Below are 26,778 nucleotides of genomic sequence, written 5' to 3' on the forward strand. Positions count from 1 at the left end.
CGGGCGCTCATTTCCTCCTTGGGCGCCATTTTGTAGCGCAGAGAATCCGCAAATAAAGAGCGGGCGGGAACGGCACGCCAGGGAGCCCGGGCGAAGTTGGGGGGGAGAAACGCAGCGGCGACGACCCCGGCCGCGGAGCGTCGGTCCCGGCAGCGCTGGTTGCGAGAGGCAGAGGTGGCGGCAGGCGTGAGCGGCGGCGTTGTTTCACCCTCGATGTGACGGGTGCGGCCCAGGCAACTAGTGCGCTGGGAGAGCGAGGCCTCCGCACCGCGGGCGGGAGGTGAGTGGCCGCGGGAGCGCTCCTCCTCCTCCCCCCCACCCCGCCGCCCCTCTTCCCCGGCACCATCGCTTTCCCCCATCGCGGGAGGTAGCGGGGCCTGCGGGGGACGCCGGGCACCTGGCGGTCCCGGGGCGTAAAACCGCGGCGGCGGCTTCATCCCTCACCCCGAGCGGGGGGAGGAGCGGAAGCACTTAGAGCCATTTTGTGCGAGGCCCCGAGCCCGGCCTGGCTCCTCGGCTGGGATCCTCCTCCACCAGCCTTCGGCAACCGCCACGCCCGGGCACGGCCACGGCCGCCGCCCCCCCCCCGGGCGCGGGAGACGCGCTTCTCTCTTCCCGTGTGGAAGACGAGGGAGGGCGGCCCGTCTCGGCGGGGCGGGCACTGCCCGGGCTCGGGGGGGCGCGGCGGGGTCTGTCAAACGCCGTCGGCGAGGCGGGCGGTCGGCGGGCTGCAGCTGCGGCTGGCCGGCGGGGTCTCGGCGCAGGAGGCGGGGCTGGGCGGCCCGGCCTCGCCGTGCGGCGGGGAGCGGGACCTGGCTGCGGACCGCCGTTGCTGAGGCGAGTGTGAAGTCTGCCCTAGCCTGAGTGGTGTTTTGAAGCTTTTTTTTTTTCTTCCATATTTCGTGAGCTTGGAGCCTACGCTGGGGTTTTCCCCACGGAACTCTTTTTCATATTGTTAAAATAGCTGGCAGTTACTTCAGGTGTGACTAGTAAAGCAGCATACCTGATACTATTCAACTACTTTGTTTCTTAGGTTTTGGTTTTTTTTTTTTAATCCTTAAATCCTGTGCTTTCTAAACATTGCAGTAGAAGGCATACAGAATACTGGAGTTTCCAGAATTAAAACACACTTTCCTCGTTTAAGTTCTCTTCATATTTAAATTGCTATAAAAGCCTAAAGCTTGATGAGCTTACATAAACATTTCTTTAGTGCCCATGACAATGTTATTCTAAGTATGGAATATGGTTTTTATATTGCTTGTTGCCAGGAGCAGATATGTAGAAGGAGTGGCATGTAGCAGCCATCGTTTCCCCAAAACCATGAAAGTGCTTACTTAGGATGGTACAGTTAAGCTGTTCATCGTATAAATGACAAAATATAATTGTGTTAATTCCAGTCACTTATACATGAATGTTGTTTTTGTTGATTCTTTTTATTGTAGAAAATAGCACTTCATCATGCTCTTGCATGATCTGCATAGGGGAGAGATAATCTCTTTTAGAGGAGAGACAAGTGATGAGAATCACCTCTTGCTGCACAGTACTTGAAAAGTTACTGTATTAAATTCAAAGAACCAATGTTTCAGTTGTAATGTTATTGTCTGTAGCATACAAATTCCATCTGCTGATGAACAGAAAGCTAAGGCAAATCACTGTGATCGAGTGATGTAGTCAGTCTGATGCTCTTACTGTTTCTGAAAAACACTGGGGAAAAATGGCAGAAATATATAGCAGTAATAAATTTCTAAGCTTTTGGTAAGTTGCTGTAGGTGCCAAAAAAGCTGCTGCATGGGAGTAGTGAGGGTAAAAGTCACAGATGCAGAAAGAGCACTAGTGTTTATCTGTAGATGTGATCAAGCTAGCTTTTCCAAAATAACCTGTAGAATATTTTTAGACAGTGTGTTTTGTTTTTTCTTAGTGTATGGTTCTGTCGCTACATGTGATGATAGGTGATGGTAAGACATTAACTTCTGTAATGCAGTTGCCTGTAACCTCAGTCTTCAGCACTTTCCTGTTCTTGTCTGAAAGCAAGAGATTGCTTTGTAAATGGTGGCTGGGTGTAGAGGTTAGAGTCGCCAGGTCTGGTGCTGCCATAGAGAATTGGATGCTGGAATCTCGTGCAAGGTCTGGAGATACAAGGTGGACTACCCTTAGATGGAGCACCAGCCTTTTATTTCTTTCAGTCATGATTGTGGCAGTTGTCAAGTGTTTACAATTGTTGTATGCTGCTGTAGGGTTCACAGGCCAAGTCTTTGGGGAAGCTCACCTTTTTTGGTGTTTGTATGCTTCTGGTACTTTTCTGAGGAACACACAAATTATGACTTGACATCATCTGGGTACAGTTTAATCAGTGTTAGCTGTAGTTCTGTGGGACATCCAAAAAGCATGTTTCTCTCTGTCAAGGACTTAAATCTTGCTGAGATCTTCAAGACTACTTCCAAACACTGAAGGAGTTAAGATTCTAAAAATCTTTAGGAAAATTATAGTGGGAATGGTAGGCAATGTGAACACAGGGGTCACAAGCATCGCCCCTCTGATCTCAAGTTACTCTGTGCTACTTCGGTTGACTTGAGTTGGGCACTGTCAGTTTGTATTCGTAGCCTCTTACACTTGAATGTATTTAAGGTACATTTTTTGTAAAACAGTCTCAAGTAAGGAGCTGCATCCGGAGCTCAAGCAAAATGCTTGAGTAATTTGTGTGCGAGAGGGAAGGTGGTGATGGGGGGGGACGGACTTCTTAAGCTAGGGAAGTGCTCAAGTTGCCTGTGTGTTACTAAGACTAGGAAGAGGAAGCTGCCATTCATCAGTGAGATGCTTCTACTGAATGGTTTTGGAAACCTTTCCCAAGGTTCTAATGTCAGTTTTTATTTTATGAAAGGCTTGGAAGTTGTTTCATCTGTGTACTGTACTTGGTATGGGTTTGTGGTTTCGGTGGTGGGTTTTTTTTTGTTTGTTGCGGGAGGGACTTTTTTTTTTTGTTCTTAAACCGGGGCCTTATTTGGTGGAGTGCTGTGTACTTATCAATGGTTAGCGTAGTTTGAAGAGGCTCTACTTAATTTGGTGTGTATTTTTGTGTCATAAGACAAACAATTTTAGGATTTGTTTGTCTCGGGATTTGGAGAAGTTAAATCAGTTCACTGGGTGTTGTTATGAAGATACCTAAGGTAGTCTGTAAAAGTCTTTTTGAGAAGATAAAATCTTTGTAGCTGCTGAAGATGATTGTTTTTGTGAACCTAAGTGTTTGCTACCAAGGAGTCGACACATCCTTACAAGCTTATAGAATCTTAATACTATATGCAACTCTTCTGTTGGAAAGCGTATTGCAAAGATGCATGCCTTTCTCAAACCTTGCATTCATTGTTACTTGTATGCTTATCATTTTTGCAGACTCAATTTTTCTTAGCATTTTCTACAACTACAATTAAATAATACGTATTATCCTTTTGAGATAGGGAAGCATGTCCTGTAACTCAAGGAAGTGTGAATATTTAGCTTAGCACAGTACAGTCCTATTATGCTGCATACACACAAGAGGAACTGAATTTTACAGTGTATCCAAGCCATTTATTTGACATCTTACTTTTCCTAAAAATATTCACAGGGGTTTTAAAACAACTGCTTACTACTTCCTGTTCATTAGAATCTTAAAAGTAAGAGAATAAGTACTTGGAAGAACATGGTATTTTGACATAACCTGAACATTAGTGGTAAAGTTTGCAAATTATTTACTTTTGTTCCAAACAGATACTGAACTAGTAATGTAAATTGCTTTCCTCAGACCCTGATTATCCTCTACCTCATAAAATACCATGTTAAATAGATGTAGGCATATACGAAATGTCAGTTTGATCTAAACAAATATGGACAAAGTTGGGTGGTTTTGCGTAGTTAAATAGGAAAAATTGGTTACTGATAGGCTTTTTAGACATCTAAAGAAAGTTTTAGTTAACTTTCAAAAAAACCACATCTGACTTTGTATCTAGATTACAGCAACAAACTTGTCATAGTAATGTTTTGTATTCTGTCTCTGCATTGTGTGCAGCCAATATTTCAGTAGTCTAATATTACGCATTAAAAAAAAATAAGGCTAGAACTGCAAGTTTCTGATTTGTTCAGTGTTCTTCTACACTAGTAACTATACTAAATAAAACTCCATTTTTTTCCTCCCCCTTTAGAGTTCACAATGACGAATGAAGAACCTCTCCCAAAAAAGGTATGTTTTAAAAATATTTGTGACTTCCCCCCACCCCCCAGGTAATTGTGACAGTTTGATAAATTGTGCTTTTCCTTTTGTTCCATAGGTTCGCCTTAGTGAAGCAGATTTTAAGGTTTTACCTAGAGACGAGCTCATCCTAAGGTAACGTAAAAAGCAGTTTTTCCATCTGAACATTTTAGTGAAATTTTAATGGAAGATAAGTAATCTCTCTCTTCTGTTGTTTTTACATCTGTGTTCTGAAAAACTATTTGATCTTTTTCATGATAATCTCTTTTGTAAAGGTCTCATCTTGTCTCAAATATTTTTATATATAGTTTGGAGGAAACACTTTTCCAAAGAGAAAACATACTGAACGATATTTTGTAGGAGTTGTTTTCTTCACTTGTAACTTTAGGAGATATGGTTGCTTACATTCCTTGCTAGATAGCAAGTTATTTTTAAACATCAGAAAAATGTCAACTCCTTACTCGTACAATAAGTTTAGGTTTTCTTAGTCCATGCAGTTGTCTTCTCAACATGTTCAGATAATGACAGTAAAATGTTAAAATTCATTTTTCATTGCATGGAACTTGCATAAAGAGATAAAGAGCAGCCTTTCACCTTTTAGAAACTTAAGTGTTTTTCACCATGGAAAAAATAATAGGCAATCCTGTCATACAGTCCACCTGTTTAAAGAAACCAGCCCAAGCCAATTGTCTCTGTATACCTGAATTTCCTAATTTTTAAACAAGGAGCTAACTAAACTAGATATCTGTGGGTCATCTGTTTATCCGCTGGAGTAGTTTGTGTGTGCATTTTAGCACATTTTAGCATTGACATTTTGGCATTTTAACTCTTGGCTAACTTTTAAGATATTAGCCCTATTAGTATATTTCAAGTTAAATATTGCTATTTCATAGGACAAAGACTAAACTGTGTAGAAAAAATGAGTACAAGTGCAATACTTAAGTATATGAACAACTGCTCCCTCTTCTGGGAAAACTGTTCTGCTAACTATTTCTGAGGTGACAGTTCTTCCCAGGGGAGTCAACATAGTCTGTCTCTATATGTTCAAAACTGATTTTGGGTTTCTTCTGAGTATGTAGTCTTCTGGGTAGTAAAGGATAATGCATTTAAACAGTAGGAAAAAATGCTTTTTTGATGTTAAGTGGTTTAGGCCTTGTGAATGTTTTTATAAAAGTTTCCATGCTCAGTATTATTCCTGTGAATAGATAACTCCTAAGTCTGTAAAGCTATGCCCTTAATTCCAGCTGTGAAATTCCTGTCAAAGTATCAAAGCATAGATTTCTGTGCCACTTGCTTTCTGATTCATATTGTGAAAATAATAATAAAAAAAGGCTTCCAGCTGTAACTCGCAACGATTTGGACTTATGCAAAGCATTTGACACTGTTAACACATGACATCCCTGTTTCTAAATTGGAGAAACATGGATTTGAAGGATGGATCACTTGGTGCATAAGGAATTGACTGGATGGTTGCACTCAAGGACTTGCGGTCAAGGGCTCGATGTCCAAGTGGAGACCAGTGATGAATGATGTCCCGCAGGGGTTGGTATTGGGACTGGTGCTGTTTAATATCTTTGCTGGGGACATGGACAGTGGGATTGAGTGCACCCTCAGCAACTTTGCTGACAACAGCAAGTTGTGTGGTGTGGTCAGCATGCTGGAGGGGGATGATGCCATCCAGAGGGACCTGGAGAGACGGGTCTGTGCAAGCATCATGAAGTTCAAGGACAAGTGCAAGATGCTGCATGTGGGTCTGGGCAATCCCAAACACAAATACTGTCTGGGCGGAGAATGGATTGAGAGCACCCCTGAGGAGAAGGACTTGGGGGTGTTGGTTGACAAGAAGCTCAACATGAGCCGATAGTGTGCGCTTGCAGCACAGACAGCCAACTATCATGGGCTGCATCAAAAGCAGCATGGCCAGCAGGTCGAGGGAGGTGATTCTGCCCTTCTACTCTGCTCTGGTAAGACACCACCTGGAGTACTGCATCCAGCTCTGGATCCCCAATATAAGAAGGACATGGACCTGTTGGAACAGGTCCAGCGCAGGGCCACGAAGATGATGAGAGGGCTGTAGCACCTATGCTATGAGGACAGGCTGAGAGAGCTGGGGTTGTTCAGCCTGGAAAAGAGGAGGCTCTGGGGAGACCTTATAGCAGCCTTCCAGTACCTGAAGGGGGCCTACAGGAGAGATGGGGAGGGACTCTTTATCAGGGAGCGTAGTGATAGGACAAGGCGTAATGGTTTTAAACTGAAAGAGGGGAGATTTAGATTAGCTATTAGGAAGAAATCCTTTAGTGTGAAGGTGGTGAGGCACTGGAACAGGTTGCCTAGAGAAGTTGTGGAGGCCCCATCCGTTAAGTCTTGAAGGCCAGGTTGGATGGGGCTTTGAGTAACCTGGTCTAGTGGAGGGTGTCCCTGCCCATGACAGGGGGCTTAGAACAAGATGATCTTTAAGGTCCCTTCCTACACAAACTATTCTGTGGTTATATTAGTTGCTACTGTAGAAGAGCTCCGTTTCTAGCATATATTCAAGTGAGAATGTGGTGGAATACACCCAAGGAGGTGAAGTACATCAGCAACTAAACTGTGTATAAGGTCCTTTCCAACTTTAACCATTCTATGAAGAGACAGGAGGGAATTTGCAAATGACACCTGTGTTGCTATCAAATCTTCTTCTTAGTGTAGACAGTGTAACTTCTGCTCTCGAAAAGGCCACTTGTTTGATTTAAGGAGAATAACTGTCCATTACACCCAGAAGTGGAAACTTAAATGCCATTTTGGCCACGTCCGATTTATTTGTTTGCATTAAGCAGTCTACCAACGCTGTTTTTTCTTTGAATGGGGTGTATATTTAATGGATTTATAGTAAATTCACCTTTCATCATGATTTCACATAAAACTAGCAATTACTACACTAACTGCTGTCTTTGTAGGTTGGAATTAAATATCACGCTATTAGATATATGTCATATTTTAGTCAAAGGCATCTCACTACTTTTAGACATAGAAGAGAACATGTTGACTGCTACTGGATTGTCTTAAGATTTGAAATGCATTTGTTTTTGTCCATGGTTTGGTGAGGCAAATGCTTTTTAAGATAGGGGCATGTGTCATCTGCTTTTGGTCTTTTAGGTAATAGATCATCATTGCTTCACAATTGCATTGACAAAATACATGTGTAGAAACTATTAATTCTTTTCTGTCAGTTCCTTTGCCATGAATCTCTATTTCACTGCTCTTTTCCATGAAGTACGTAACTTATGTTTGCTCATTTTAACTTCTGCTGTTGACTAATGTGAGCAGGATTACCAAGAAGCCTTTCAGTCCGACCTTTTGGGTATTTCTGCTTGTCTCATTATTTGTTGCTGTGGACTTACTTCCTTCATCTTTCCTCTCCCTTCTTTAATGCAGTAGCTACTTAGCTTGACTGTGTATGACTTCTGTAAAGGAAGAAGAGCCAGGAACATGGTAACAAAGCACTCTGTGGATTATAAATAAAAATATGATCAGCATTGCCCTGATTGTTTAGCCTAGTGGTTAGTCTGTAGAACACTGAAGCACCCTGATTTATACAAGCAGTTCTGAGGAAATAGTGCTTTTACTGAACTTCAACCAACATGGACTTATAGCTAGTCACTTTTGGAATGGCTCAGATGCAATACTGTGTGCCCTACCCCCTAAGTGCTTATCATTTATTCTTGGAAAAAGTGAGGCCTGGATCTCAGCATAAAAAGTGGGTGCTCCAAAAAAAATAGTGGTATTTGAAGCTATGGAGTCTTAAAGTCTGCTTAATATTTTTAGAGAACGAAGGGAATTAACTAACCTACATCATGCTGCTCAATTACCTTCCGGTTCTTCTGAGACTGTAAGCGACCCCTTGAATGTAAATCAGATTCAGGACTCTCTTCCTAGTTCTGTGTACAGCTCTGTCTCTATTTTTTTGTGCCCTTGCAAGTAGCACTTTTGTGAAGCTCTGTAGAGTGTCACTGTTTAGCCATCAGATTACTGACGTGAACTACTGAACAGATCAAGAAGCTAATATTGAGTGGAAGTAAACTGTTTGGACAGAAAGGCTGGCTTTTAGGCTTTGTCTGTTTTTCCCACTCAAGTTCGCTGATGAGCTGCCTGAGTCCCCTACCAGAAAGGGCAGTATGGAACAAGGAGGTCAGGGCAGCTCTCACGTCTGCTTAAACCAATGCATCTGTTAGATTACATGTGTGAAGAGAACTATTTCTTTCTTGGATCTTGGGAAGAAAGGATTCAGACTTAAGGTCTGGCAAGCAAGTTCCTATAAATCACTGGTTTATTAAAAGAAGCTTTTGCAAATATGTGCAAATTTGGTAGTTTAACCGAAACCTGGATTTTTACATCACTGTAAGCGTTGATTTTTACCTATGTCTGTTTAAAAAAAAAAAAGTTCAAACTAATGCAGGCATTATGCGTAGATGAAATCTGGTGGAAGGGATATATCATCAAGTACGGCAAAAATACTTCCCATAGGGGAGTGCTTTCCTTCTGCAGTTAAAGATGTGGTAGTAGCAATCTTCAAATTTTAGTTCTGACAAAATTGGGGGAGGGGGGAGATATTTCTGTTTGTATCACTACTGATTCTACTGATTTTTTTAGAATATATTTCTTTTACTGAACTTTAGAACCTATTTCTGGACAAAAATCTCTTCCCTGAAGAGCCTGTAAATTGAGATAGCTGAAAACATTTGAATTATGTCATTTTTAGGAATGCTATTTATGTGAGAACTTCTGTAATCTATCAGAGGTGCTTAATGTGTTCTAATGTCTTTTGGGAAGTCGCATGTTTTTATGCGGAGGATTACAATATTTCAGTTTGCATTAAAGTTTCTAACTGGATCTGAAATGAAGATCTACTCTGTGGCATCATCTGTGAGTTGACTTTTTCTAACAATTTCCTGATAGCAGCAGAGCCTCATAGAGTAGGGGCTTTTTTTCTTGTGTGTGTGTTTTGGGTTTTGTTTTGGTTTTGTTGTTTTTAACTTGTAGCTCTGAACCCGTGGACCATACTGTAGTTGTGCTTGGTATCTGAGATTTCTAGATGATACTACATCCATTGCTAGATTAGCCTCAGGTTCTGCTGTCTAGTTTCAACATGGCATGGCTGAGATTCCATCACTGAGTAAAGAAATCATTACAACATTCCACAGACTTGCTGTCCTTGTCACCTCTTTCAAGCTCTGTGTGAAAACTTAGCATGTGAGATTCACATAATGGGAATGCAGGCTCACCTCTGCCGTGTATGACAGCAGCTGGGAGTCCATATTACTGAAAAAAGTATAGAAGCAAAACTGTTGTGCATGGAGATTTGGTTGTACAATCTAAGACCAAGGTTGTGCATCTGGAGATACTGCCCTTCTGGTTTTCTCTGAGAATTGTTCATTTAGAGGATGGTGTTACAGACTCAAACACCATTCATGTAGTCATTTGAGACCTAGAAATATGGAGTTTTACATCTGTCCTGTTTGATTGTAGTAGCATCTGGTCTTCTCTACCAGTGTAGACTTAATAAACAGAGAAGGAGGAATAAACACATAAGAGTTAACAATGTTAGAGCTGGAGCACTAAAAATATTGTTAGTGGTCTTCAGCATATTTGTTGCGTTTTTTAAATGCTTTATTCTGTCGTAGTTCCTTCCTTTTTATTTTCTTTTGCTTAACTTCAGAAGCTGCAACTTTGTAACTTCAGCTTTTCAAAGATCAGAATTCTACTTTAATTCCCTCTGTTAATGATCTGTGCTACTACTGTAAAAAAGGGAAAACAATCAGTGAAATAAACTGGAAAGACAGTATTTAGGAAAATAGATTATTAAAGGCACTGAACAAGAAAAGTTACTGTAAGAGGAGACTTAACTTAGAAATTAAAGTCTTAAGTCAGTTAATTTAATTTTCACTTTCTGTCTATTATCAGGGCTAACAAAAAAGACTGTTTTTAAATTACCTAAAACTTGTCAAAGTATATATAAATTAAAAAAAATCTTTGTTTTTCTTCCTTTAACTTGATCTCATGAATGTTTTTAAGAAGGTGTCTTGTTGATGTATTTGGTAAATGTTTTGACATGTTAGTCCCCAGGATTATTGAGATTACTACAAAAATACATACATATCAGATGAAGAATCAGAACTGCAAGTTTGGTTGAAAAGGAAACAGTCCCCTTTCTGGTATAACTGGTATAACTACTTAACATGGACTGCCAGTTCTAGTGTATTGTAATACACTTCTGCTTGTCTTGTTCACTTGGTGACAGACTTAATGCTGTATTATGGTTTCTGTTACAGTATTTCATTTGAATTGTTCTGCTTTGAGAATGAAATGTATCTTAGGTACTTTACACAAAGAACTAAGTAGTAAGTGTTTGATGCCAATGTTTGTCCAAAATAATACAGCAAGTTTTAAGATGCCAATTTTAAGTGTTGTAATGCACAGCTTCCTTCTTATCCTTCTGAAATGCAAAGCGGATTTAACTCTTCCATGACTAAAACCCAGAGTTGTCTTTTATGCAATTGTGTAATTCTCCCTTGCATTTTCTGATTATGGTATGAAAGTATGCTCTGAAAGTTTAGGAATGAGATGCCTTGATTTAATAAACTGAGCTTCAGATAATTCTTTTTTCTCTTGCTGTCTGCAATAGGTGGAAACAGTATGAAGCATACGTGCAAGCTCTGGAGGGCAAGTACACCGACCTTAATTGTAAGTTAGCCAAGTTTCAAAATGGTACGAGTTAACTGAATGTTTCTATAAAGCAGAGTGTTCAAGTAACGTCTGTGCTCTCTAAAACTGGTAGAAATAAGAGGTAATAATCTGTGTCTGTTATTTGTCAGAAAAAAGTCCCTGTTTTTTCTAGTGTAAGTTTTTCAGCCTTTCCCAACTTTCTCAGCCACTTATTTTCCTTTGCAGATCTTACACAGCATCTAAAAAGTCTGGTTTTGCACCTTTAGGACCATCTGTACCTAGAGTACCGGGGGGGAAAACATCTCAAATTATAACACCGTGAATAGGTGTATTTTCAGGAGTTTTCCATAGGAAAGGTTATCATCTACCAAAATACTCCGTGAATGTTTGTGCCTTCAGTAGTCTCACAGGATTATAAATGTGGGAGGGGGAATAGTTTGTAGAGGTAAAAATCTAAAATGAGTCCTCAAGTAATGTTTGATCTGGTTAGGCAAATTAACTATTTGATTATCAGTTTTATGTGGTCTTTAAAACTTGGTCTGTACTCGAGTCTTTCAAAAGAGAATATGGGAAAAACATCTTACTCTTAAATGGGAAAAGCTGGATATGTTCTGGAAGTGACTGAATCACCAGCCCTAAGTCACTTTTTAAAATTGTGTTATCAGCTAGAAATGGGCTCTTTCCTATTTTTAGTCTAAATACTTACAGACTTAGTACCACTGAGTTTGAAGGATATTTTTCTGTCAGTCGAAACAGATGTCCTCTACCTTGTCTCTACCTCTTACATCCCTCTTCTACTACGACTCCATAATGTTTGAGTTTTGGAGAGACTAAAATATAGGAAGTTGAGACTAGAATATAGAAAGTTGATTTCATTCCAATCTCAAACTGTCCTAGCATAGGTAAATAAGTTGTTTTAATGTTCCCAGTTTCTCAACTTTGGAAACTCTAATACAGACTGTAGTAATCAGTATTACTGAATTATCTGCAAAGAATTATTTAGAAATAATTGTCCTGAAGCAATCTGTGATGTTCTTAATTTACATTCACAACAGATCATTCTCAAGTAATTAGAAAAAACAAAAATCTTTATTATATATTCAAGCTTTCCATTGTTTTCCATGAAAAGTATCAGAGTGAACACATATTGTTTGTATAAGGCTGCCTGCATGTGTTCCTGTTTGAGTAATTTGGAAATGTGCTGTGCTGCCTTCTCTCATATTTCATGTATCAACTTTAATAAATGTTAATGGATCAGAAGAATTCTAGTTGTGACTGAAGTGCAGTTTCTGAAGTTGTTAAATGTGTTACTGTTTACTAATGGAGTGTTGAGACCAGTTTGAGGATTGACCACAAATGGCACTGTTTTACAGACTGTGGATTGTGTTTTGGATTTGTTGTTTGTGGATTGTAGACATTCCCCCTCCTCCACCCTTGCCTCAACATTTTTTACAGCTAGCAGGACAGTTCCAACTTCCTGAGTTTCAGACTACAAGTAGTAATAGTATTTATTTAAGCAAGCAATTTAAAAGTTATTCTCTATATAAACATGGAAACATTTTCAAAAGTTTAGTAAGCCTTAAGGAAGGATCAGAAAGATGTTCTTAAAACCAACTGTTGTCAAGCTTTTCTAATACTTAATGATTTTGATCTTTCTTATTTATGCCTATTATAGTTATGCTTATTGTAGTCATGCTTATTTATGACTCTTTTGCTGTTTCTGAATTTGGTTTTTAGATTTTTAGCTGTATTAAAAATTGTTCATGAGAGGATACTATAAAACATGCTTTTTATATGTTATTACTTGTATTAGCTAATGATGTGACGGGATTGAGAGAATCTGAAGAGAAGTTGAAACAGCAACAGCAAGAGTCTGCCCGAAGAGAAAATATTCTGGTGATGAGGCTGGCAACTAAGGAACAGGAGATGCAAGAGTGTACTGTAAGTGTTTAAAGAGGATAACTGTTTTCAAACTTACAAAGATAACCAGCTTTTGAGCCAGTGCCCGCATGCTATGTTTTCCGTATAGCTATAGCATCACATTTTCTGTGCTTAAAGAAATGACAGAGCAGTTAAACTTTTACTGAATTAGTAAAGATCACTTCTTAAAGTTTGCTTTTCTAGTATTAGTTATTTCAGTTGATTTCCAGCAGCAATTGTGCTTGGAAGGACTTCTGCTTCAGAACCAAGCTAGTTCTTGCATGAGCCATGCTTACTTTTTCTAGCATTTATCAGCTGTGCATATTTACCAAAAATATTACTTCTGACTCTCATTGGATGCAGGAACAAATTGAAACATAAGGATAAGATTGAGTTTACTGGGTTTAATTTAAGAGGTTTTTGGCTGATATTTATATTAAATTTGGATAACAAGATATTTGTAAGCCTCTGCATCCATTTGGCTAGGTAGGTGAAAGAGCTACTGACTTCCAGAGGGAGTTCTTTTGAAATTTGGCAGACCCACTTCTCAAGGTTTCTGGTATTCTTTGTACTTGAATACCTTTTTGGTTGTTGTTTCTCGTTTATTTCTGTGGGTTTTCTGTGACTTTGTTTTCTTCTGTGTTCAGTTTTAGTTTCTTGAAACTATCTTCTACCACTGTTGGACTTTTGATCTTCTTTGGATTACCTTCTTAACATAATTTTCACCTGCTGCTTTAATTTGGAAGTTCCTGAGAGAAAATTGTAAAAAGCTTCTTATTGCTAGTTTTTGTAATAGACTCCTGAGAGCTTCTCTTACGAAAAATACAAGCTCTGTGCAAAACTAATAACTAGTGTTGTAGCTTTCCTTTGTTAATTTCTTTTAGCCTTCCTTTCTTTTTTCCTGTAGGCTTTCAGAGCTGTCAGGTATAGTAGTGTGACACTTAACTGTATATGTTACTTTCACTGCTCTTAAGACCTGTTGGCAGCACTCCTCCTCATGCAGCCCAGGATGCTAATGAAGATCTGTTCTGGTGCTGTACCTCAACACTTCCCTAGCAGTAAGACTACTTGATCCTGCTTCTCTTGTTAGTTTTACTGATAAATTCTGCTATAAGGGACAGCAGTAATAAGAGTTTTGTTCTTTTGAACTTCTGAGCATATAGCTGAAACAAAAAATACCAAAAAAAAAAGAAATGCAAATTTTCGACCAAAACCAAATCTATTTGTACTGTTTTCAGCTTTCTTCATCCCCATTTCTAAAAGAATGAGTTAGACAAAAATTAGCCTATGAATTTTGGCAAGATCATGAAGACTACAGGATTTTTGGCTGCACTTTGTTATAGATTTTCATAGCTGTGATGCATAGGCTTTCCAGAACATCTGTTTAGAGCTTTTATTAATTTCATTGTACTTTAAAAAAAAAAAGGGGGTAGGGGCAGGGGAGAACCCACCAAAAAGAAACAAAAACCAAACACACACAGGGGGTTTATATTTTTCCAGGTATTGGCACATAAATAACATCAAAGATGTAATCTCCTTCATAGTGTGTGGAGGTAGGAAAATGCGTCCTTGAAGGAAGGGGGGTAAAAGCTGTAATTGAGATATTGACACTTCAAAGTGTTTTCAAGTTTAAATAAGCTTAGTTTCAAGAAGCTCTGGAGGACTGCTTGTCTTTGTATTATTAGATAGTATTTTTTCCAGTAAAGTAACAGTAGCAAAATAAATCATGTTGGATGAGATGCTAAGCTATAGGCTGTTAAATCACTTCATAAATGAACCAAGTGGTAAGTTGACATGTCTGATTTCTAGTCCATGAAATAATTTTTCTTTATTCTTAGCATAGTTAACCATTTTTTATAATCCATATTTACATTTGGCAGTTATTTGTGTGTGAGTTATTTATCTGTAAGCATGTAATGTTTTCTGTCACATCTTAATTAGAAAAACTTGGCATCTGTGGTATCATACCATACCACATTCAAATGGTCGTAGTAGACACATACATGATTTTTCTGATTACTGATGTGTAAAGCACCTTTCTAGTTAAAATATGCTAGCTCTGTTTTACAATAAGGTGTGATGGATTTTTTTGTTTTAGTTGCTGTTTTAATTTGTACCCTTCTTTTAAAAACAAAATCTACTTTAGCTTGTAAAAGTAACCAGTCGTCTTGGGAAGTGTAGGTGTGCATGTCAGAACAGCAGTAGCAGAGTCGTCGTCCTGATTCTGTCTCAGTACTCTTTTAGAAGAAACAAGATGGTAGTTGAGTGCATAGCTCCATTCTTTCTCGTGCTCATGCTGAGTCTAGCAGCAGAATATATGGGTTTCTTTTGAGCTAGGAGCTTACTGAGAGTCTGACTGGTGTTGCAAAAGTACACTGCATAGTTAGCGGTGAACTAAACGGCTAGATTGAAGTTTAGGTGTTTAATACCTCATGTGCCCTATTGTCAGCAGAAGCAGCCTTGAGCTACCTTCCCCCTAGCAGGAAAAAACCCATGAAGAGATTGCTGCTGTTAGGGAAGTGCAGGTAAGATATTGGCTGCTGTTTGTACATAAAGCACTATTTCTGGCAGAGGCAGTGATGAAGTTATTGCTACTTCAGGAATGGGCTTCACTACTCACCCCCCCCCCCATCCCCCAAAAGCTACTGCACAGCTACTGTAGGTCAATAAGTGGACAGGCATTTGGAAATATTTGCTACTCAAATTGGGTTTTGCATGGAACAGATAACAATGAGGGAAGCTTCCTGTGGGTGCAGTTGGGCTATAGTACCTAGATAGTCATTAGTCTTAATAACCTACTTGGGGTTTTAGGTTACAGCTCTGTTTTTTCTCTTCATTATCCAGTTTCTTCTACCTTATAAGAAGGATATATAGTTGTATTTATTTAGATTGTTTACATTTTCTGTTAAGCACCTGTGTTCTCTTTTTTTAAATTCTTCATGTCAGAGGGTCTGTTCTTTGCGGTGTCTTTGGACAGTTGAAGCTGAAAGGATTCAGATGTTGACAAGAACACGTGAGAAAGCAGAGGGGTTGAAAATGTTATTGTCTATCTTAAAAAAAAGAAAAATCTACCCAAACAAAATCCTACACAGCCTGATGTCCTCTAAATAGACTACTTCCAGTGTTCTCCTGCCTTTGGTTAGAGCAGAGAGAAAGCTGATACCAAGGTTTTTATTTTTTTGTGAAAATTCATCCCTATTTGTCCATCTGACAGCGTTTGAGAAATACCACCTAGTGTGTGCTTTCATATTTAGGAATATGAACAGCCAGTAGACATTCGGAGTGTTAGAGTGCATGTCCTGGAGTCTAGCATTGGATGTGACTATTTCTGTGTATTCAGCTCTAGCTTGAAGTTGGTCCTGGCTGCAGTCAAACTCCTCTGCTCCCCACCCCTTGCCACCTGGAATATCAATGGAAAGAAAGGTGTACCAGAAAGTATTTAGAGGGAACAAAAATGAGAGGCCTGGACTGGCTAAGCAGGAAGATGAATGGAATAAGGAATTAGGCAAAAGGGTTAAGTGGTGCGGGCTTGCTCTGGAGTGGGTCATATTGGGGGGAGCTTGATAGGTCTGGGTGGATGGCAAGCCTGATAGTTGAGAACTCTGGAGTTAAAACTGCAAGAAGGCACTTGTGGAGGGATAGAGAAAATTTTGAGTTGGAAAAACTGGAGGAATAAATGGTCTTTCAAGTCTGGAGAGGGAATGAGCAAGGGTTGTTCAGCTTGAGTAAATTCTTGCTATGCTGATGGTTTAGGAATGACAGTTGAGGTGTTATGTGGAGCCTATGCAAATGCTCTCTGCTTGGCCTAGGAGATAGAGATGAGATACCCTAATGAGACTGATAAATAACTGACACTGTACAGAATCAGCTGGGTCCTCTTGCGTGGTGTAGTGCATTTCTGGCATGAGTGAGGAGCTGGTGGCAGCAATTCTTTGTCCTACTACTGATCCAAGAAATCTGTTACAGTTCTTAGGCTGGCAGTATAAGAGGGAGGGAAATGGGTGTACCTAAGACAAGGAACACTATCTTTCTTTTTTCCTCAATGATGCCTGTCTAAAAATAGCTTGGGAACCATCTTCCCAACATAGCATAATTATTCTTGGACTATGTTGCCAGCTGGAGTGTCTGTATGTGTGCAGACATCTGTTAAACTAGCTGTTTCACCCTCTACTAGTGCTAGCCCTAGCAAAGTATTGACAGGTTGTTGAAATACTTCCAGTAGTGCAAGTGATGGGAAGTTGATTGGATAGAAAAGATATATCAATAAAAATAAAGTAAATGGATCTTTATTCAGTGAGCAATGTTTTGTGCATTCAGTGAGGAAAATGACACACAGGGTTAAAATGTCATGCAAGAAGTGGATGAAATTTGGACTTCATGTTTCTAAGTAACATTTGTAGGTGGGTTCTTGAGTGCTTTATTTCTTTAAAATATTTTTATGCAGTGCTTTATTTCCTTTATATTTCTTTCTGGACAAACAAAAGTTTGTCTATTTAAAATTTGAAGTATGATGGCTATTCAGGTTTTTTTAAGTAACTAAATATTTTTATGTTGATAATATCAAATTAATGTGGTGTCAGTGGAAATATTTCAGTATTTCAATACCTTTGAAATCACTTATTTGAAATAAAATCCAAAAATTGTTGCTACTTAACAATATATAAATTAAAACATGTTGTCCTCCATCAAGAAGTGACTGAGGTCACTACTGCACATTTTAAAGGTAAATAGAATGTTTGTACTTCTACTTTCTATTTAATCCTATTTAAATACATACAAGTTTTGATGAGTGCCATTTTTAAAAGAAATTGTCTCACAGTTACTCCTTCTGAAATTTTGACTGTATTGTAAGTCTTCTGGGTTATAAATTATAAAATTTTAAATCTTCTGGTTTGTGGTTACAGCAAGAGAATCAAATCCAGTCGAAATGTGTTCACTTGATGTTAATATTTCTGAATTATTTTATTGAAAAAAATAATGCAAACTTGAAACATAACCGACTTTGCAAAAAATATTGGAAGTTTGTAAAAACCTCTTTAGTAGTTCCTTAAAAATACTACCTGTGAATACTAGCTGTGATGTTCCATAATAACTTTCACTGAAGTTACATGGAAATTAGCTATCTGTTTTAAGCAGGTAACAAGCAGATATAAAAGAAATGGGGCATTCTAGTGCTCCCGTCATTGCTCTGGCACATGTCAACTGACATGTAGAAAACAATTTGAAGCAGAGAGAGGGAAAAAAAGAAAAAAATCAGCCTTGAAAGTTCAAGCTTAGCAGGTAGTGGGACTGGGGATGATCTGAATATGCACATCGATAGGGTGCAGGTGGGCAAAAGTGACTTTTATCTTGCCTTTTTCAGGTTACAGTGTTGAAAGAAGGCAAGCTTCCTTGCTGTTACCTTTGGAATGACTTTTTTTATTTGTGTCTAAGTGACTTCAAAATTTTACTTCATGTTGTATGAATAATGGTCTCTTTTCTTATTTTACACAGAATCAGATTCAGTACCTCAAGCAAGTCCAGCAGCCTAGTGTTGCCCAACTGCGATCAACAATGGTGGACCCAGCCATCAACTTGTTTTTCCTAAAAATGAAAGGTGAACTGGAACAGACTAAAGACAAACTGGAACAAGCCCAAAATGAACTGAGTGCCTGGAAATTTACGCCTGATAGGTAAACAAAACAAATACTCCCCAGTCAAGACTTCCCTGACAGTCCCACTACGAGAATGCTATGGTGGGACAGCCAAGTACTCGTTTCCACACCAAGACTCAGACGTTTTGAGGCAAAAGCCACATTCTTATACTGTCCAGCTTGTAATGCTTAATGTAAAAATTATCAGATGAACCTTGTGTTTCAGCTTTTTTCTCCCCCTTTGCTTCAGAGGCCTGACGGCGTCGGACTATTCTGAAGAAATGGCCATCTTCGAAAAAAAAATCTTTTCTAGAACACGTAGACATTTGCAAAATTGTTCTATTTGAAGAAAATAGAGGGAGAAACAGAAGTCTTAAGTCTGTGGCACACTGTGTCTACAGACAGTTTGGAGGAGAGAGAACCTAGAGATTATAAATCATGAATTGAACATGTAAAATTCCCGTAAAATGTAGAAGTGGAATATGCTTCGCTCTTAACCTTGAGCCTAGTGACTTAGAGACACTGTAAGTCAGTTTTGCCAATAAGACTGTGGACTTCCTGCTTGTTCACTGAACTGCTGGGTCAAAACTCGATGAGGTGAATTGTGTTAAAGAGTTTATTTGCTAACCAGTTTTGAATAGCCATGAGAGTGCTATTTGATATCACAACAGTGGTAGTGTACGCATTTGACTGTTTAGCCTTTGGGCTCTCTAGCACTTGATGGAGCCTTAAGTCAATGTTGCTAAATAATGAACTGTTTTCTGGATGGTTGGTAATACTGTGGACGCCTCAAAATTAGGACTGTACGAAAATGTACGTTCTATCTAATTGCAGGTTTAAAATTGTTGGACGCAATATATATATTTGATCACAACTAGCATGTATAAGAAAAACTGGTTGTGATAAGTATTTCACTGCATGTTTTCATGCAGAAATGACAATTTTCTGATCTTCTATACTAAGAACTGATCTCAAATGCTCAATTCAGAAGGCACATGATGGCAACTGTCTTCAGTGTTGGTGGGGTGTTTTTATTCCTTTGTACACCTGGTTTTTTTTTTTGTATTGCACTTCTATATAAAATGTGCCTTGAAATAGTTGTAATATATAGTTCAAGGAACACTACTGGTTATACTGTTGTATTGTGAAGCTCCTGGGATGAACGAGAATTGAACAGGTTGTTATTTCTGCATTGTCTCGTTCTCTGAAAACAAAGTCAGTATTTTAACAAACCAAAAAAACCTTAAATGCATGCATTTTCCTTGGTGGAATCAGTGAAAGGAGCCTTTGCTACTTCATTGATGCTTCTGTTCTGTTGTCCCAAGTTACTTCTAAGAGTAGTGATCTGGGACAGTTGGGAGTGGCATGTCTGAGGTGTGTAAAGCAAAATGCAGATTTGGTATAGCATTTGTGTGTTTATTTTTTCCTTAGCGATTTGAGTTCTATTTAGTAATCTGAGGTTTTGATTTTCAAAACAGTTGGGCAACATTTTATGACTCAGTCTGATCGTAGAAAATTCAATTTTAAATTAAAAAGAAAGACATCCAGCTGTCACTGAAGGTGATGTATTCTAACTGTTTCCATGACTTTTATTAAGATGGCATTACGTATTTTTAACTTGGAAGTATCTTAACTGTTTGTGCTTCATATGATTAATATGGGATTGAAGAGTAGTGTACTTATGCAGGTTTATTTTTTGCATGAGTAATGACTTAACAGCAACAGAAAAACCAACAGAAAAACTTTACCTTTTAAAAAGTGATACATCTGGGATGATTTTGCTATAGCAGTATCTAAGATTTTAATGATCTAGCATCAAAACAGAGGTAAGACTTGCATTAATAAATTGTTAATGTGTTACCAAGCCATTTGTAAAACTCACTATAATGTGCGGATAGAGGCATGCCGTGCAGATTGCTTGTTTAACTTGGAGTTCAAAAAATTATTGAATACGTTTAGGGTTGTTTTCTTAAGTCCTCAGGCTCTAAATGTGTGTGTACAACTGAGGAGAGACAAGTTAACTTACCACTTACTTTCAAGCAAAAGTATCAGAAGAAAATGTTATTTCTGTAGCTACAACATACCCTAATATGCGACATAAAAATTTAAGTTGGTGTGAATGTGCATAATTCATATATGCAGTAGCTGGAATACAGAAGATTTGACTTATTTCCTGGTAAATGATTGAGGCTGTCTTCATTAACTGGGTTAAGATGTGATTGATTTTTATTTCTGGAAGGGTAAAGAAATGGTGACTCGTGAAATAGTTACAGGATTTTTCATTTCTTTGCATTCTGCCTCCTCTCCCTCCCCCTTTTAATGGCTTTAATTGTCCATCCTTCTGTGCAACTACTCTTATGTCACGGCATCTGACCTTAGTTTTTGAAACAGATGCTGCTGCTGCTCTTCAAATCCCGAACTGGTGTTCTTAGGGTAACATCTTAACTGCAGCCCTAAGCGGTCGGTATTAGTTCTGGGCCTTAACCATAGGTAAGGGGGTTACAGCATAATCATTGCTGATGTCTGGAGGGAGAAATAAAAGGGTATGTAATCAAAGGAATGGCTATGCTAAGCCATTTCAACCATCATTAAAACAAAGAGTATACACTTGTATTAAAAATCAGTAGAAGTGTCACTTGGCAGTAAGCCTAGTACAACAAACACTAGTCTTCTGAAATTTAACCACTTATATTCTTACAGGTTTTGTTGCATGTATGTTCAAGAGGATTTGTGAAAACAATGCCAAACTTAATTTTACAGCTGATAGAAGTTATTTTAATAATTACTGGGTTTTAAATTCTTGCATGTGTTGTCTTTTTTGTAAATTGCACGGGGAGGTTACTTGGTGCCGTACTAGTTCAGAACATCTGGAAAAACTTTTATGGGAAGAAATAGCATTATAGGTAACTATGCAAATTTCTATACAGGTAATAAATACTTTACACTTTGGCAGGAGTTAACATTGAAGAAATTAATGGGATTCTAAAATTGTCCCAGTTCCAAGCTAACTGGTACTTGCTGATTCTACAGTTGACACTGTTTTATGAAGAGAAGAGCATTAAATGACTTAAGCGCTGTGAACTTCTTCAACTTGTAGTGGTGATGAATACAGTAACAGAAATTTGCAAATGGCTAAAAATCATTGCATGTCTGCCTAATAACTTTTGGGATATGTCACATTGGTTATCTCCCAAGTGGTCCTGCTTTACACAGAATGAACATCTCTAAGGAAACTTGCATCTTAAGTGTGCGACTTGGACTGTATTAGGTCAGCACAATTTAAGCTTCAAGGACCTGGCATTGGACATCACATCAAGAAAGAAAACAGGTTGCTGCCTTTAGCAGAGTTTCAGGCTTCCAGGACTTTCCACAGCCAGATTCCTTCTGGAGCAGCCCATCTGAAAGATTTGGGAGAGTCAGTCGGAAAATGTTAAATGGGGCAGAGTTGGCAGAACTTAAGTTGTCTTAGGCTTGAATGCTCAAAAGGTAGTTGATAAGGAAATTATTATTTTAAGTTCTTTTGGTTGGGTATTTTGGTTGCAGGAGAGAACCGTGGCTGTGAATTGTAGCAGAAATTTCCTGTTCTACTTTTTTAATCCTCAAAATTTCTTTCAGTCTTCGTCACTTGTTTAAAAGCAAACAAACAAAAAATTAGAAGACCTTATTGGTCTTGAAAAGTAATGCAAATCCTGCCATTGAATTCAAAATAAACCTGTTCAGGTTTGGGAGGTTTTTTTTTTTTTTTGGCAGAGCTTACACTTCTGTAGAGAAGAGGACAGCTTCGTTATGTTGCTGAGCCTATTAAAAGGAGAACTGTTTGTGGTTCCTGTCCTCACTTTGGCAGACCAAGAGTCTTAAAGGACGTCCATTTTTCTCTTTTATGGAGTCAGCTGTATTGCCTATATATTAATTTGCATACTACTTCCTATAATGCTTTACAAAGCAATTTTTATCGTGAAGATTAAAGATGTGTAATGTTACACATATAGTAAAGAAAATCTTGTCAGTTCAAAATATTTTTTTCCATGCCTCTTTCCCATTTCTTTCAGAAACTGGACATCCTGATGATCATTACACATGATCTAAAATCTGTCACTCTAAAGGAAGTAGATGAATAATACACTCCTTCCTTAATTTCCTGCCAATTTCTAACTATATTTCACTTTCTCCTCACCATGCAAGATGTGCTTAGGGAAAGCTGACCATAGAAATCATGAAACAGACTGTGTATGTTACTGTCAAATACATAAATCGAACTGAAAGATATACATCTAATTTTTTAAACAAGAGTACCTGGGCAGCATTCAAAAGAATGCCTAAGCCTCTTAAAGAAAAATGGATGTCACTATGAAAAAAAGAACATGGGATTTAACATTTTCCCCCAATCAGCTTTTTTTCTCTTCACCCAAATTTAATTATTAAATTTTACTAGTACAATGCATGAAGAATGTTTTTGTTTATAATTGAGTTTACATGTGTAATTTTTATGCAGTACTTGATCTTTAAAATTACAAAGCACATCTTTAATCAAATACTTAACTCCATTGAGAATTAGCACATGCAAGATTGTGCATACTGATAATCCAGATGTTGGTATCAAAAAAAGAACAATATGCTTATTCATATTTGCAGTAATAAAACTTGCCTTCCACTTTATGGGACAGCGGCAGAAGATCAACTGGCATTGGAACAGCACGTGGTAACTATAGGGAGACTTTCTGCTATGACAATTATGTTGAGGCATAATGTTCCTTGAATTGTGACATGCAGAAATTGCATCTCCTTTTTGTCTGTAACTGTGATTGAGGAAGAATTACTGAAGGTTTTGTATTCATTTTGTGATAGATGGCTCTTTCCTTTGCAGCCAAACAGGCAAAAAGTTAATGGCGAAGTGTCGAATGCTTATCCAGGAGAATCAAGAGCTTGGAAGGCAGCTCTCCCAAGGACGTATTGCACAGCTTGAGGCAGAGTTGGCTTTGCAGAAGAAATATAGTGAGGAACTTAAAAGCAGTCAGGATGGTAAGGGATTTTTTTAAGAAAATGGAAGCTGCCTTGCACTTCTGCTAGTTTAATTTCCTGATGATACACATACTGTAAAACCATCTTTGCTAGAAGGGCAATATTGAGTAAAATATGACAATTGTAAGTCTTCACTGGTAGCCTTAATTTAAAAAAAAAATTAAAAAATTACAAACTTAACTTTGGGGGACTGGTGGGATTTGCGGCTCTGGTAATGCAGTATTTGAAATTGCCAGATTTCATACTGTAGGCCTTGCTATTTAATAGGGAATATTTAGACTGTACACGTTACTGGTGAATTGGTAAGATGAAAGTTGTTAATGTTGCGTGAAGCTAAGCATGCACTGAGAACAGAATGCTGCTTGTTGACTGACTCATTTTGAAATTATTTTTTTAAAAATCTACAACTCCTTAATGCCTAAGAAAAAAAAATATTTAGGTAACTCAGATGAACTAAAATATGTCATTATTGTGTTCACAGTACAAATTTTACAGCATTATAAACCTAAATTGAAGTTACCTATAAACTCTGACCTCTTGCATAACTTGAATGGAGGGGAAAATGCAAATTGAAAAAAAATTCAGTTGAGAGTTCTGCATAGAATCAGTGGGTTTTTTGGTAGAATGTTAGAGTAGCTTATCTGATTATTAGCGTAAGTCTTGGGACATGAGCTATTTAGACATCACATAAACATGGATATATTATTGATTTACAACTGAAGTCAGTAACATCTAAGTGTGATATATCCTGTATTTTTTAAGGATAGATTTCCTCCTCCCCCATAGGATCATACTTTTGAGAAAGTAGCAGTATAAAATAATATATAATAACCAGGATTCTTAAGGTGAATGATTCTTTCTGTAATTACATGTTATTGGAATAGTTACCCTTTTGCTTCTTAAATACTATTTAGATAATGCACTTTGGCTAAATTTATCAAGTTCATAATTGAAGCAAGTATGGACATTCTTTAAAGATTTCTGCTCTTGAATACAGTGTAGTAAAGCAAGCTCCAGAACTGAGATGTGTTCTTTGTCCCAGTTGCTTCTTCCCAATAATCCTGCAATAGCAGTTTTCCTAATAATTTTTTTCCCATAGCAAGAAACAGTTTAATTTCATGACTTTTTGCAATAACAAGCAGTTTGCATTTTATTTGGTCCATCATATCAATGGTGCAGTTGAATTGAAGACTAAGGGAGTCAGCGTTTCTTTTAATGTTTTCAGGTAAAATGCCTTTTGCTCCGAAATGCAGTCCTAATGGTAAAGTCTTTTTTCTTGGTACACAACTACTAAAACACCTTATGGAATTAGTTAACAGTTTTGTTGGTAAGAAAGTATCTTTTTTTAGTGTCCCATTATGCAGAACTTAAAGGATTAAAAACAGTTAGAACTGAAATTTCCTTGAAATGTGACTAGAATCTTTTTTTTGTCACTGAACAGGCTTTTGTAATTACTCAGATTCATTATATACAGATGTGGTTTATGGTCGCTTTTACAGTATTTCTGCTAAGGTTTTATACTTGAAGAAAAGTACATCTACTTGCAAAATACTAATTGCTGGAGTTGAGTTGTTCTCCCAATATCCTCCTTTTTTGCCCAGAAACTTAACTACTTCTCATGTATTCTGAGTAGCAGTATAGAAAGTATGTTAGATGATAGTTACGCATTTCCTCCTTCAGAGGCAGAGTATCAAAACTAGTGCATACCTGATGGCTGAAAAATTGTCTGTTGAAAACTTTCAGCATAAAATGCTGAGTTACAGGATTTTAATTTTTTGTTGTGTGTCTGAGATTCAAGCTATATATGGGCTATTAAGTATTTGCAACAAATGTGTTTTCTTTATATAGAATTGAATGACTTCATCATCCAGCTTGATGAGGAGGTAGAGGGTATGCAGAGTACCATTCTAGTTCTTCAGCAGCAGTTGAAGGAGACTCGCCAGCAGTTGGCGCAGTACCAGCAGCAGCAGTCCCAGGCCTCCAACCCAGGTACCAGCAGGACTCCGTCTTCTGAGCCTACAGACCAGGGAGAGGCTGTGGGCAAAGACTGCAGCCGTCTGGCAAACGGACCAAGCAATGGTAGCTCCTCCCATCAGCGGACGTCTGGGCCTGGATTTTATAGGGAGGGTAGCGGCACGGAAGATGACTTCCCGGCTTCTCCAGGGAATGGTAATAAGCTGTCCAACCACTCTGAAGATAGAACTGGTAGAGGAGGTGGTAGCTACATAAACCAGCTCAGTACTGGGTATGAAAGTGTAGACTCTCCCACTGGCAGTGAAAACTCTCTCACGCACCACTCAAATGACACAGACTCCAATCATGATCCTCAAGAGGAGAAAACAGTGAGCATGAAAGGTAACAGAACTGTGGGTTCTCGTCATGTCCAGAATGGTTTGGACTCCAGTGTAAATGTGCAGGGTTCAGTTTTGTAACATTTTTCTGCAACATTTTTATACAGTGTCATTTAAATTGGGAGAGGATACTGTCCAGAAGCCGTTTAAATTAGTGCATACTTGTCACAATTTTGCCTTTTTGTGGGTTTCTTTTTGCTTCAATACCTCTGCCACTTTGGAAATTTTAACAGTTAATTACGTTGAATGTTGCTAAAAGGACGTTTGTGTAGCTCAAGTTATTTTTATATGAGTTAATGTGAAGTTGAAATGGAAATTATTTCCATAAAGTATAACATAAATGATGTCTGTACAAATCTGTGTATATCTAGAACCTGTGCTGTGTAAGGGCATTCTTACTCATACCGTTATACTTACACCACCTTCAAGATTTGTCATAATAGCTGTGGGTTTATGACTGCTAAGTTTGCCCAGTACAGTAGTTTTATCACTAAAAGATGGACTTACTGAAGGAGTCCTGTAGTAGTTTCAGTGTTAATTACAGTTTTTCCCACCATACATCTGTGCATTTTCTCCTTAGGTGACCGAATGTTTATGAATTGTGTGCATAGTTACTCAGTTTTTAAGAACTGTTGTATCCTGTTTATGCATATTGCTCTGTGACTCCAATATTATCTTACCTGTACTGACCAAACCTAAATAAAAACTTTTAATAATGTAATTTCCTCATTGTTCTGCATTGGCTTACGTGGCTTATTCGTATGCAGTATGTTTACAGTACTTGCTTTTTTTTATCGAACTTGTTCCTGTGTCAATCCTGTCTGATACAGCTTATGCCAAATACCTGAAGTTACAGGTGTGTACTATCATACTAATTTCAGAGCAGCCTGATAGTGCATATTCTGCAGCTTTTATCCTTATTGGCAGATAA

At 38.3% G+C, this 26,778-nt stretch overlaps 1 protein-coding gene across 2 annotated transcripts; it reads left to right on the forward strand.

Moving 5' to 3' along the window:
- Positions 1-26,555, forward strand: WTAP (WT1 associated protein). 2 transcript variants are annotated; one of them, XM_063329220.1, is made up of 8 exons: positions 1-280; positions 4,176-4,213; positions 4,302-4,357; positions 10,884-10,942; positions 12,738-12,865; positions 18,338-18,516; positions 23,342-23,496; positions 25,345-26,555. In XM_063329220.1, exons 2-8 carry the CDS (start codon positions 4,184-4,186, stop codon positions 25,926-25,928), a joined length of 1,191 nt encoding a protein of 396 aa, XP_063185290.1. In that variant the 5' UTR covers positions 1-280; positions 4,176-4,183; the 3' UTR covers positions 25,929-26,555. The 2 variants fall into 2 exon arrangements, with proteins under 2 accessions (XP_063185290.1, XP_063185291.1); XM_063329221.1 differs by lacking the exons at positions 23,342-23,496; positions 25,345-26,555 and adding an exon at positions 18,728-19,497.
- The last annotated feature ends 223 nt before the right edge of the window (positions 26,556-26,778 follow it).

This window comes from Chroicocephalus ridibundus, chromosome 3 (assembly GCF_963924245.1).
Source record: "Chroicocephalus ridibundus chromosome 3, bChrRid1.1, whole genome shotgun sequence".
In the NCBI taxonomy this organism is placed as follows: domain Eukaryota; kingdom Metazoa; phylum Chordata; class Aves; order Charadriiformes; family Laridae; genus Chroicocephalus; species Chroicocephalus ridibundus.

Coding starts and splice junctions, on each gene's coding strand:
- WTAP (XM_063329220.1), top strand. CDS start 4,184: ATGACGAATGAAGAACCTCTCCCAAAAAAG. Junction 4,214..4,301: donor AAGAACCTCTCCCAAAAAAG/GTATGTTTTAAA, acceptor TTTGTTCCATAG/GTTCGCCTTAGTGAAGCAGA. Junction 12,866..18,337: donor AGGAGATGCAAGAGTGTACT/GTAAGTGTTTAA, acceptor TATTTTACACAG/AATCAGATTCAGTACCTCAA.